The sequence below is a fragment of the Thamnophis sirtalis genome, unplaced genomic scaffold (assembly GCF_051295495.1).
Source record: "Thamnophis sirtalis isolate CommonGarterSnake01/CBP01778 unplaced genomic scaffold, rThaSir2_p1.2 scaffold_7, whole genome shotgun sequence".
Classification (NCBI taxonomy): Eukaryota; Metazoa; Chordata; class Lepidosauria; order Squamata; family Natricidae; genus Thamnophis; species Thamnophis sirtalis.
The window spans coordinates 64066484-64079468 of NW_028261387.1; the positions used below are offsets into that span (position 1 = coordinate 64066484).

The 12985-nt window shown below is 37.8% G+C and overlaps 1 protein-coding gene across 6 annotated transcripts in view; it reads left to right on the forward strand.

Moving 5' to 3' along the window:
• CHD6 (chromodomain helicase DNA binding protein 6) overlaps positions 1-12985 on the forward strand; it is a 130465-nt gene that overhangs the window by 82651 nt on the left and 34829 nt on the right. For 4 of the 6 annotated variants that reach the window (XM_087720295.1, XM_087720294.1, XM_087720298.1 and 1 more), the window contains 10 exons: positions 940-1074; positions 3282-3403; positions 4579-4822; positions 6723-6899; positions 7522-7665; positions 8383-8638; positions 9119-9329; positions 10777-10972; positions 12275-12439; positions 12593-12772. In XM_087720295.1, the coding sequence (XP_087576421.1) occupies positions 940-1074; positions 3282-3403; positions 4579-4822; positions 6723-6899; positions 7522-7665; positions 8383-8638; positions 9119-9329; positions 10777-10972; positions 12275-12439; positions 12593-12772 (1830 nt within the window). Of the gene's footprint in view, positions 1-939; positions 1075-3281; positions 3404-4132; positions 4241-4578; positions 4823-6722; positions 6900-7521; positions 7666-8382; positions 8639-9118; positions 9330-10776; positions 10973-12274; positions 12440-12592; positions 12773-12985 lie in introns of those variants that run through there. The other 2 variants (XM_087720297.1, XM_014062970.2) reach the window with 2 other exon arrangements.

Below are 12985 nucleotides of genomic sequence, written 5' to 3' on the forward strand. Positions count from 1 at the left end.
ATTTTAATGAAAACCAGATGGGAGAAGGAGGCTATAGAGAAGTGTTCTACTTTTTAACAAATGCTTTAAACCTTTCTGAATTAATTAAAATAAGTATATATTGGTTTAATTCTTACAATTTATCTCAGTGTAAATGATAAAGCATTATTCAGTTTTCACTCCACATTTGGAATTATGTGATTATGAACCTTTGTATAGCTATAAGAAAATATTCTTCTACTTGTAACACAAAAGTTAGAAATGAGATATGGAGATAATTTTTACATGGTGACAAAATTCCTAATTTTGGATGTTTTTCTCCTCCCATGTACCTGTGTAATTATACAGTGTATGTGGTCTTAAAAATTAGAGATAAGTGAGAGTATTGATACTAAATCATCCCTCTCTCCCAAGGCCTATGGAAATGCCGTGGAACATCCATATCTTTGAAAATCCATATTTCTACTCCCTGCCTTTCATGTTAAATCAATTATTTCTATTAAGAAAAAAGATAAAACATGGGTTTTTGATTAACAAATGATGACTAAATGTTTTATGAGTTTACCTTTTTAAAAAACATTTACATAAAAAAGTACACTTGGAAGTTGATGTCTCCTTTTTGTGAGGAAATGTTTATTTATTTATTAAATGTATATGTTGCCCATCTCACAGTCGAAAGTGATTCTGGAAAGATAGAGGGCTTTTTTTATATATATAAAGGTTTTTCCTTTTCTTTGGAAGCATGTGAAAGCTGGTTCTAAAGTTGTATCCATGATCATATCAATCATGGTTATACCCCTGCATACATCATATGTTTCATCTTACCAAATTAATAATGATCTTGATTCTCTCCCCCCCCCCCCCAAGGTTATCTTTCTTCAAAGAGTTCCATTATTTATTCTTTGTTGCTTTTTGTTTTGAGCCCTCACTGCTTCTCCTTTTGTTGTTCCTGGATTGTAGGAGGTGACTCACTACCTGGTGAAGTGGTGCTCCTTACCCTATGAAGAAAGTACTTGGGAACTTGAGGAGGATGTTGATCCTGGGAAGATTAAAGAGTTTGAATTTCTCCAAATTCCTCCAGAACTTAAATCCTTGGTAAAAAATGAATTAAGCTTTGGTTTTGTTGGGGGGGAAAAAACTGATAGTTATGCGTGAAATAGAATATTGTGGTTCAGCATAATTTCCTCTTTCAGAGCCATTTATTTGGCAGTGTTTTTTTTTAAATTTTGCCATTCTTTGCTATGTCTTTTCTTGGTACTTTAACTCAGCAGCTCTGAGCATTCCTCTCTTGTCTTCATTCAGATGCCTTTGCCATTTGTACTGTGCCAGTCAGAGTACAAAATAAAGGAAGAAATAGGATTTTCTAAGTTGAAGATAGTATCCCATGTTGTCCATGGAAATTCCAATCTGTTTCTCAGTGCCCTAAGCAGAGGAACTTACACACTGCTGCAGTCCTATGGATCGACTGAACTATTTTTCCAATAAATAAACATACAATTTTATTGTTTATCCTTTCCAAAAATATATTTCAAAATACAAAAACATATTTCCTTATATTTTACAGAGGGTGTTTTTCTCCCTGAGATAATGATTGGCAAATTGGATATATTTTATGTATGTTTGTATGTATATTTGCCAGAAGCTGAAGAAATATGTTTAAGTAAGGGCAAAAATACTTTACTTATCTAATTATCTAATTCTGCTATTTTATATAGATTTATTGATTTAGTTGATCTACTGGTTCCCATATTTTGGTTAAAAAGCTCCCCCTCGGTTTCTGCGTTTTAAAATACTTTTATTCCTAAGTTATGATTTGTATACATTTTCTTATATGTTCTTTTGATGCTGTTTCTTTATGTGGTTTGCAAAAGTAATACTACAGTATTTCTTCGTTTTTCTGCCACATATAGATTAGATTTTTTAAATCTATAATGGGGAAATTTATGGGGCAGATATCACAGGGTGGGTTTTGGACAAAACAAGGAAAGAAAACCAAGGTCCCTAGATCTTAAGTATCCTTTTATTTTTATTTCCTATATTGTATTTGTCTCTATTAAATTTCTCTAATCTATCAGAATTTCATTTCTATTTCTATCCATTAGGAAATGGAAAGAATGCTTATCAAAATTGCCAAGTAATTTGCAAATCTGAGAAGTATAGGATGAGACTTAAACCTTGTGAGATCCTAGCCGATACAATCCCTCCAGTTTAATGGGGAACTATTTATTAGCATTCCTTGAGTCTGAGTTTCAAGCCACTGATATATTCATTTAATTGTCATGTTTCCAACCTATAGCTTATTGATCAGAATATATCACTGCAGTGGGTCGTATATTTTGCTGTAACATTTTATTTATTTGTTTGTTTATTTATACCCCACTGCACTTCCATAGGGCTCACTTTGGTTTTCTAATAATATATAATTAACACAGTGATAATCTAGTAAAGGCAAACATATAAACCCCAAATCCAAAAAATCAGTCCGTCTAAACAATCCAAAAGACAATTATTTCTGGAAGGTAACTAAAATTGGGACTTGTGTAATTTATAGTGGGAGGCCATTCCAGATGCCTGACACTGCTACAATGACAGTGCCTCCATGCTTCAGCTTCCTCCACTTCCCGAAAGCAGAGAATCACCTGCTACTTTTTCTGGCAAGATAGAAAAGGCTATCTGGCTTGAATCTGACTGATTTTAGTACCAATATTTTAAAAGCAATACAGACTCTGCAGCAAATACATAATGAACATGAGCAGTGAATACTGGAAATACACTGATCTGTTGCAGTTTGGACTATATGAAGCTGCAAGAGCTCTTTAAAGGCAGTCCCATCTAGAGCTGATTGCAGTAGCCTAAATGATCAGAAATGAGTCAGAATAGCAAAGTCCTTGTGGATTCACCTATATTCTGGAAGGCAATCCACTCTATTACATTCTTCCCTAAGGTCTAGTTGATGGATCTTTGAGGTTTACTTGTCATCATTGCCCCCTCTCTACCACAGTACATAGACTATATCATTATTTTTAGACAATACATATGATGAGTAGCTGCTATCTTACGTTTTGTTGGTAAATATTCCTGTATTAAATAGAGAGGAAGAGAAATGTAGCCGAGATCAAATTCCATATTCTGGTAAATTTGTGAGGGAGGCTGTAGTATATCTACAATGATACTCTACATACTCCTTACCATTTTTCAAATATATCTATTGACCCAAACTGGTCAGGGAGTCTCCTGATCAATACAATTTCTTCCTTGCTTTCTCCCTTCCTCCATCCCTAATTCATTTTTTTATGTCGTAGGAGCGTCCTGCCTCAGAGTCTTGGCAAAAGCTAGAGAAGTCTCGGGACTATAAGAATAACAACGAATTGCGGGAATACCAGCTGGAGGGAATGAATTGGCTGCTTTTTAACTGGTATAATAGGTGGGTTGCAAATAGGCATTCTCAGTGGGGATAATAATAATATTCCTGAAATTGTGGGAATTGTTTCTGGTTTGTCTTATTAATTCTTTTCTGGATCACACCCTGCCTGTGAATGTAGGTGCAGGTGCACATTGTTACATACATTTTAAAACTATTTTAACCATTTGGGACAATATATTGAAAGTTAAAAACATGAAAGTTGGGGAAGTTAACTCAGCATTTCGTACATATGATGTTGCTATACTCTTTAGGCCCTCCATATTTACCTGCAAAGTTATTTACATTGAGTTGAATGCTCCTCTGCCCAAAGGAAGAGTAGATAGGAAAAAAATATAAACACCGATAAAATTCCTCTGGATTCCGCAGGATCTGGTCAGCCAAGGGTCCCATCTCCAGTTAGAACTAGACATGGAGCTTTTCCTGTCTCCTGTGAATGTGTGTGCATGTCACACTTGTGTGTGATTCATGGGTGTGTGTTTATATGCTTGCCAAATCCGTATTCCAAAAAAAGACAAGGGAAGGTAAAAAAGGATACTAGCTGAATGAACAATGTCTAATTAAAATTAATTCATTGTAAAATAAGATGTCCCATTTATAAAATTAATTGATCTCTCATTGGCATTTACCAGCCATTTATTTTATCATACACAAGCAACTCTCACGTGCAAAAACACATTATACACACATTACCTTCCCTCCTTTCAGCAGAAACTTCCCCCCAAAAAAGGACAAAAAAGCAGGCTGGAGATGAGTTAAGGAGAAGGGATAGCTGCACTGGAAAGGGAAGGAAAGAGGAACGGGAGATCAAAACTGGATGTGAATGAGGCGAAGAAAGAGGTAACTGGATAGGGAAGGGAAAAATTGAGAAAGAAGCCTTGCTTAGGAACTGCAAAAGGGTGAAATTCTCAAGATGAATAGACTCTTCAAGAAAAAGTGAATTTTCCATATGCACTAATGGAAATGCATTGTTCATTACCACAGCATTTGGAAATAAATCCCAAGAACAAAGAAAGTTGTTTTAAAATGGCAGAGTGAATAAAAAGTTGGTTAAAAAAACTCTCATAGGCAATATTTTGTGTCAGTATTAGTCTGCAGGGGACTTCACCCATTGGTAAAGGAATCGTTTTCAGAAGGGCTTCCAAAGTTTTGTAATGGCTGCTGTGGCATTTCCACAGGAAAAACTGCATTCTGGCTGATGAAATGGGTTTGGGGAAGACGATCCAGTCCATTACATTCCTCTTTGAGATCTATCTGATGGGTCTTCGAGGTCCATTTCTCATCATTGCTCCACTTTCCACCATCACAAACTGGGAGCGAGAATTCCGTACTTGGACTGAGTTGAATGCCATTGTGTACCATGGCAGCCAGATAAGCCGCCAGATGATCCAGCAGTATGAGATGGTTTATCGGGATACACAGGTTTGTGCTACTGTATATATTTTAAGGAACTTTTTCTTGCTTGTTTTCAGCCTTGGGAATATAATCTGTAGTGTGGAATGGGGAGAATTGATTAAAAATAAAGCTTTTGAGAAGGGACAGTGGAAACACTAAATGTAGAGGTAACAAGAAAGGCCAACTTGTATTTAGGCATTTCTTAGCTAAGTAGTGTCCCATGTTTGATGACTTGAAAATAAAGATTCAGGATGTTTCTTCGCCATTTTTAAAATCAAAACACACTACAGGTAATCCTCAGATTAAAATGGCAGTTGCTACCAGGACTGCTGTCACTTAGCAATGTGGTTGTAAATGTGATGTCATCAGTGGTGGGTTCTGGATACGGTGCAACCGATACGGTGCAACAGGGCCAAGCGTCCACCATATGAATGCATGTAGCACATGCACAGTGCGCGCATGCCTGCGACGCCTCTGCGATGCTCGAGCTGCTCAGCGGAGCCTCACGCAGGCGCTGTACGCTCCGTGCATGTGTGTGGAAGCCCCGAACAGCTCAAATACAGGTAAAGGAGCATGAGCAGACGGGTGGACCCTCTGGAGCACCGGAACGGTACCAGGTGCTCCCAGCAAGCACTGGTATGCCCGTACCGGGGTGTACCGATCATATCCCACCACTGGATGTCATGTGACTGAATCACTTGGTAACACAAATACAGGCAGTCCCAACTGTTATTGTAACCCCATGTGGGTTGTTAAACAGGAAGCGAAGGGAGTTCATGTAAGAACAGTGTGGGTGCCATAGTAGCTTGTTGCAGGGGGTAGGAAGGATCTGAGAGGCTTGACACAGGATGCACGCAAGTCGGAGGTGGGAGAGAGGTGTGCAAGCTCATCAAGGTGAGGGAAAGAGTATATGGGACTGCAACCAATCATAAGTGCAAGCTGTTTACCAATGCCTAAATTTTGTTTATGTGAGCAAAGGGGTGCTGCGGTGGTCAGAACTTCAAGGACTGGTTGTAAGTCCCTTTGTTCAATGCTTTCATAATTTTGAACAGTTGCTGAACAAATGGTTATAACTTGAGGACTACCTGTACAGAAAACCAGAGAGGCACACTACAACATGGAAAAATGTATTTGTGTGGATTGGTTGCCTTTGGATTGCAGGTCTAGATTCACATTGCATTTCTTTGGATTTTCTGCATGTAGACAGATAGTCTTAGCCTTAAAGGATCTCAGACAGATAGTGGAATTATACCACTATAATTAAAATGCTGAATATTTGTATGAATAAGAGAATGGTCATGGCTAATTAATAGCACAGGTAGTCCTCATTTAAGAACCCTAATTTTCATCAGCAAGTCTGTAGCTAAGCAAAGTAGTCATTAAGCAAAACATCATGTCACTGCCCTGCTTAATTATTAAAGTTCTGGCAGTTCTGGTTGCAGTCTTTAGGTGAGTCACCTATGGTCATGAGACATCACATGACCACAACTTGCAACTTCCTCCATTGAAAATGGCTTCTTCATTGACTTTTCTTATTGGAAGCCAGCTGAGAATGTTGCAAATGGTAATTATTTGTTTGTGTGACACTGCAACTGTCTTAAATGTGTAATGCTTGCCAAGTGCCCAAATTGCAATCATGTAAGTGGCAAGGACTGGTTATAAGTCATTTTCTTCCAGCACTAGCATTACTTCGAAGAATCACTAAATGAATGGTCATTAAGTGAGGACTACCTGTATTATGAAGTAGATCCCTCATAACCTTTTAAGTAGAACATGTAAATCTCCTTTTGATGCATTTGTTTCAGACACCATGTAGTTTGTTGCAGTATTCAGCGAACATCTACCAGGAATGCAATCATAACTGATCAGCACTAATTGCTATCTAGGAATGTAAATTCCAACTTATTTTTTATAATATCATCCTTAGGGTATTCCTCTTCCTGGGCTCTTCAAATTCCAGGTAGTTATTACCACGTTTGAGATGATCTTGGCAGATTGTCCAGAGCTGAAGAAGATCCACTGGCGTTGTGTGGTTATTGATGAGGCCCATCGGCTCAAGAACAGGAACTGCAAATTACTGGAAGGATTAAAGCTCATGTGTCTGGTGAGAATTTTTCAAATGGTATTGCTCTTCTGAATCATATGGAAATTTGACTCTGCATATTACAGAAGCACATGAAAGATACTGCAGGCACACGTGCATATATGAAAGTGTATTCATTTCTTTAATATTTCTTAGGTCTTCATCAAGTGCTATTATACTTTATAGTATCTCATTGTTCTGTGGCTTCAAAAATATAACAGAAAATATTTATTATAGTTTTCTGCTAGCTAAATATTTCTTCTACTGTGTGCATGCTAGAACCATAGAAACTGAAGATTTTTGTATGGTTTTCAGCTTTAATAGTAGTTACATCTGATGGCCTGTGAATGTTGCTTACGGTTAAGTGACTTGAAATATAGAAAGGTTTCCTATAAGCTTTTCTAGCTTGGCAAAATGAAGTCTGTATATTCCTTAAAGGGTGATTAGATGAGCAGAATATCTGCTGGCTTTAAAGATGTAAAAACAGTCCCAGGCTTCTAGAACTGAAAACAATATTTTTGACTTGCAGTGAGATCTGCAGTCAACAAAAATATTGCGGCAGCAATGTTAGGAAATAAAGCCTAATCTTATCATGTTCTTTCTGTAACTTGACTATTATGATCTTTCCTTGAATGGTAAACAGGAACATAAAGTGCTGCTGACTGGGACACCCCTGCAGAACTCAGTGGAGGAGCTCTTCAGCTTGTTGAACTTCTTGGAACCACAACAGTTCCCATCTGAGACAGCCTTTCTTGAGGAATTTGGGGATCTCAAAACAGAAGAACAGGTAAGCAAGAAAACAGTTTAATAAATTCTCCACTGATATGGATTTACTATGATTTTTGCCCAAGGAAATTGGGGTGGGGGTGGGGTTGACAGTTTCTTGCAGATGAACTTAAGTTATCTACTGAGTAAGCATTTGGCTACAGTGACAAAAGGGTATAGAAATAAACAGTGCAAAAAGGTTGCTCAAACTATGGTGTGACCATACTTTTTTTTGGATAAAATAGATCTCTGTTATTATTTTTGTATTCTGATTTGCACTTTTTTTAAAAGAAAGAATACAATGCAGCAAACTCAAAACATTCATTATATATAAACATATCCTCAATTTCTTCATATACAAAATATTTCTGGTCATATGCAACCATATTGAAAAGTATATGTAATTTACTTGCCAACAAACCTAATTCACCAAGATTTTCATTTTTCATATATCACTGGATATTTAGATATATCTGCATTTATACTCATGTTTTCCAAAGGTGCCTTTACTATCTGTGTTGCATGTACATACTTTCTTGCTGAATCTAGGAGCTGGAAAACAAATAGTACAATTACGCGGTTTTGCCCTAATATGATAATCTTATAATTTGAGCAGTTACATATTCCCTCAACGTACTAGCCCTGGCATCACTGAGAATTATTTTCTGTATTACTTTCATGAATTATTGGGAAAGTGTTATATATGATATTGGTAGATTATATTTTTTAATCCCGACAGGTGAAGAAACTCCAGTCTCTTCTAAAACCCATGATGCTGCGAAGGCTGAAGGATGATGTGGAGAAGAATCTAGCACCTAAACAGGAGACCATCATTGAAGTAGAGCTGACCAACATCCAGAAGAAATACTATCGAGCCATCCTGGAGAAAAATTTTAGCTTTCTATCCAAGGGTGCTAACCAGCATAACATGCCTAACCTCATCAATACCATGATGGAGTTGCGCAAGTGCTGCAATCATCCCTACCTCATTAACGGTAAGAGGTAGGGCTGGAAGTTGGGCACTCCAGCCCACTTAACGTATGATGGGGAAATAATGGTGCTTCAATTTTCCATTTGCCCATCAATAGTCAGCAATGTTTTGCTTGGTTTTCTTTGCTACCTTCCTAGTTAGTTGATGATGGTAGCATAATGATTGCTTTCATTTATTTTTCATTTGGAAAGCCTCATAACAGTAACAAATATTGCTCTGTGTACTTAGCTGAAAGATTGTGGATGAATCAAAGATGAAGAATGCTTATATGTGTGTACAGAATGTACGTTTTATAAGAATGTATGTTTCATAAAGGAATAAAAATTGGCATTTGCTTTGTATTTTTTACAAAGCCTTGGTAAAAATAAGGAATAGCACCAGAGGTTTTCTGCTAGAATGTTATATGATGGGATTGCTTTTCATATTGGTTATGCAACTTAATTCCTACTGATTCCCCCCCCCCTCCCTTCTATTTCTGGGTTAGGAGCAGAGGAAAAGATCCTAGAAGATTTCCGTAAAACCCACAACTCAGAAGCTCCTGATTTCCAGTTGCAGGCAATGATCCAGGCAGCAGGCAAGCTGGTGCTGATTGATAAATTGCTGCCAAAGCTGATTGCAGGCGGGCACAAGGTGTTGATCTTCTCCCAGATGGTGCGCTGCCTTGATATCCTGGAGGATTATCTCATCCAGCGGCGGTCAGTACAGTCTAGAAGCTTATGCAGAAAAGAGCATCATTTGGATCAATTCTAAGCAATTATTTGGCTATAAGTTCATAAGACTATACGTATCTTCTAGTGCATCTGTATATACTATTTTCTTCTCATTGTCTTAGATTCTTTCACCACCTTGTTATTTTTTCCTCTTTTCGCTCTGATTTTGTTTGTCTCTGCATGCTGTTTCAGACTTTGCCTTTTTTATCCTTTGCAGGAGAAATGTATTTTTCAAACATATATAAGGCTTATATTGAAAAAAAATGTTGAACTGAAATATTTCTTCAGTTTTTTGTAAACATAATTAGTTGCAAGGCTACTTTTGGAATATTGATGTCATCCAGCATCTGTCTTTATAGAAGGAGCATGCTGCAGCTCAGAAATCAATCAAATTGTCAATGTAGTCATTAGAACTGCAGGATTTCCTCCTCCTTGCCAATTGCTTGGTGGCAACATTGTCCTTTTCATGTTAGTCATTTTGCAAATCACTAAAATAAAATCTTGCCTTTATAGGAACAGACAAGAGTTCTCAAGAAAAATAGGGGTTGTAGTGCTGTGAAGAAGCTGTAGGAGATTAACTTAAATGACGCTCAGAGCACTGCAGAGAAGAGAATAGCCTTATGGACTAGGACATTTGCTGGTCTGAAAGCATCTACTTCTCTTATGAATGACTCTCAAGTATGTTCCGTCTTCCTTTCAGTTTGGAAAGGAAGTGGAGAAACATAGAGAAGAAGTTGAAGGAAAGGAATCAAGTTTCAGAAAAATCTATCATATTACTGAATGCTTTTGACTTTCAGATGCTGTATGTCAGTTTCTCGGAGAGAGCATTGATCTATGTTTGAATATTTATACTCACAGATCAAAAATAGATTTCCAGCAGGCTCCATTCATACAGCTAGTCAGGTAGCAAACTAGTAACATTATTCTTGTAGACATAGATATCAATCAATATTGAGAAAAATGCAGTTGTTTGTTTTATTGTTTCAGAAGGGCTGAGAAATATTTTTCTCGTATAATGCATTGTATAATCTTTGGACTTAAACCATGTGTCATCTCACACATAGCATTGTTGTGAAAGGGGGAGACTGATTATTGATACCTTTATCATCTAGATTAGCCTTCTTGCTTTCTTAATGACCGTCAGGTTGGGAGAAGTTATGCTAGACCAGGGCTGTCAAACTCCCGGCCCATGGGCCGGGTGCATCACACGCTGGCCACACCCATGCCCGGTTTAGCAAAGGGGGAAAAAGTCCCGATATGTCACATGACGCTGCCGTGATGACGTAAGTTTGATACTCCTGTGCTAATCTGAGGTAATTGAATCAAGTTATTACTATCCCAAAGCTGTATTGCTAATGTGGGTAGATGGAAGCAGGGTTTCCTAGTCTTATAGTAAACTTCTAAAATAATACATGGACTTCCATTTATACAGATATACTTATGAGCGCATTGATGGCCGGGTTCGTGGGAATTTACGTCAGGCTGCAATCGATCGCTTCTGCAAGCCAGATTCAGACCGTTTTGTTTTCTTGCTCTGCACAAGGGCAGGAGGGCTAGGCATCAATCTTACTGCTGCTGATACCTGTATCATCTTTGACTCAGATTGGAATCCACAGAATGATCTGCAGGTATTTGAGAGATGAGATGGCCCAAGGGGTGATTGAGGAGAAATTTAGTGCTATCTCTGGGAATATAAATTATGTAGAAGACCTATGAAAATATGAATTCAGCTGCTCTGAAGACAAAAGTGCTTGAAAGGACATGGACCACAATAAATACCTCTTCCAGTTTGATATGTATATGCATTTGATTTGTTTTATGTTGTTACTCAGATTGATATGTCACTTCTGTCAGGAGATTCCGAACAGCTTATAATATCCTTAATAAGATTAAAAGGCTTAGAAACACAAAACAGCAAAGAACAACAAAGGCCCAAGGCATATTGTTTCAACTAGAATAAAAGGTATATACACCATCTGGAGGGAAGAAGCATCTGTTAAATTTAAATGTTTGATTAATCCAAAAGTAGAATTATGCCTGCATAAACATATACATTAAGTGTCCTGATTCTTTCAAACTGTCAGGAACTTGCACGATGTCCAGAAAACCAAACCTAAAGTGCCCTGTTGCATTGCAGATGATAGCTAAGGAGAGAAACCACCAAGAAAGAATTTAAAAGTGCCCTGTCCTGTTAATTACACATGCACACTCTTGCTGCTATGGGATTACTAAGTTTCTGGAGTGGCAAGCTTTTTGCCTCCACAATAAAGGACACAGACCCTCCTTCTTGGACACTTTCCAGCTCTATGAAAGAAATATTATCTTGTATGGAGGGTGGGGTGAGAAGACATGTCCAGTTCAATGTTGCCTTTCAAATTGAGATTTTACTGTATTGATAAAAGTTACTTGAACATTCAGATGGGTCATATTTTGATTATTTAATGGAGTGCAATGGGTTAATTTAACTACAGTTGTTTTTGTTTCATAGTTCATATTAGGGGCCTTAGCCTGATAGCTAATCTTCATTGTCTAAGTTCAATGTTGGAAATCCCTATTGGGAAGTAGTTTAAATATTTTAAGTGAGAAGTAAACATTGTCAGCCATATCTACCCTTCAGAAGCCTGGACTAACTCAAGAAGTTACCAATTTATAATTTTAAATATGCCAGATGAGGAAATTATTTTCCCACTATACTTAATTTTAAATTTGAATTAGATTGATCTTTAGTTTTGTCCTGACCCCACCTATTGTTTGGAATATGGCTCCCAATGTGCTACTGAAAAGTGGAATTATATTGGGAAAGGCATGAGTGGGAGATGATGGTTTAGGTGATGGCATGTGTGGGATATATTCTTCTTGAGGAAACTTAATCTTTCCCTCAACCCAGTTCTGCCAACTCTACTTTGAGTGATGTCTTTCTCCTCCTGTAGGCTCAGGCTCGCTGCCACCGAATAGGGCAAAGCAAGGCAGTTAAAGTCTATCGCCTCATCACCAGAAATTCCTATGAACGAGAGATGTTTGACAAAGCCAGCTTGAAACTAGGATTAGACAAGGCAGTGTTGCAGGATATCAACCGCAAGGGAAGCAACAATGGGGTAAGGGTATCCTATACAGGCAAGACCTAGAGGTCTTCTAATCTTTATTCCCCTTCCTCCTTAGATTTTCATGTCAACTTATATCTGGAAGTTGTCATGAGTTCCTGTCTTTTTTCCCATTCTGGAATCAATCAGTCTGTCTGTTTCTGGAAGGTGCAGCAGCTCTCCAAGATGGAGGTTGAAGACCTATTGCGAAAAGGTGCTTATGGGGCTTTAATGGATGAAGAAGATGAAGGCTCCAAATTCTGTGAAGAAGACATAGATCAAATCCTGCAACGTAGGACCCAAACCATCACTATTCAAACTGAAGGGAAAGGCTCCACATTTTCCAAGGTTGGTTGTGTGCTATGGGGACAAAACCATCTAAGTTTATTGTGGGAAATTGTTTTAGTTTTACTTTTTATTAGCTACATGCAAAAAAGAACATGAAAGGAGTCTACAGCTTCTTGTTGTTTTGTACAAGTCCTGTTGGTATTAGATAGCCATTTCTCCCCAAATCAGAGATATAATTCTCATGTTGAATTCCACCTTCGATCAGTTGGAACC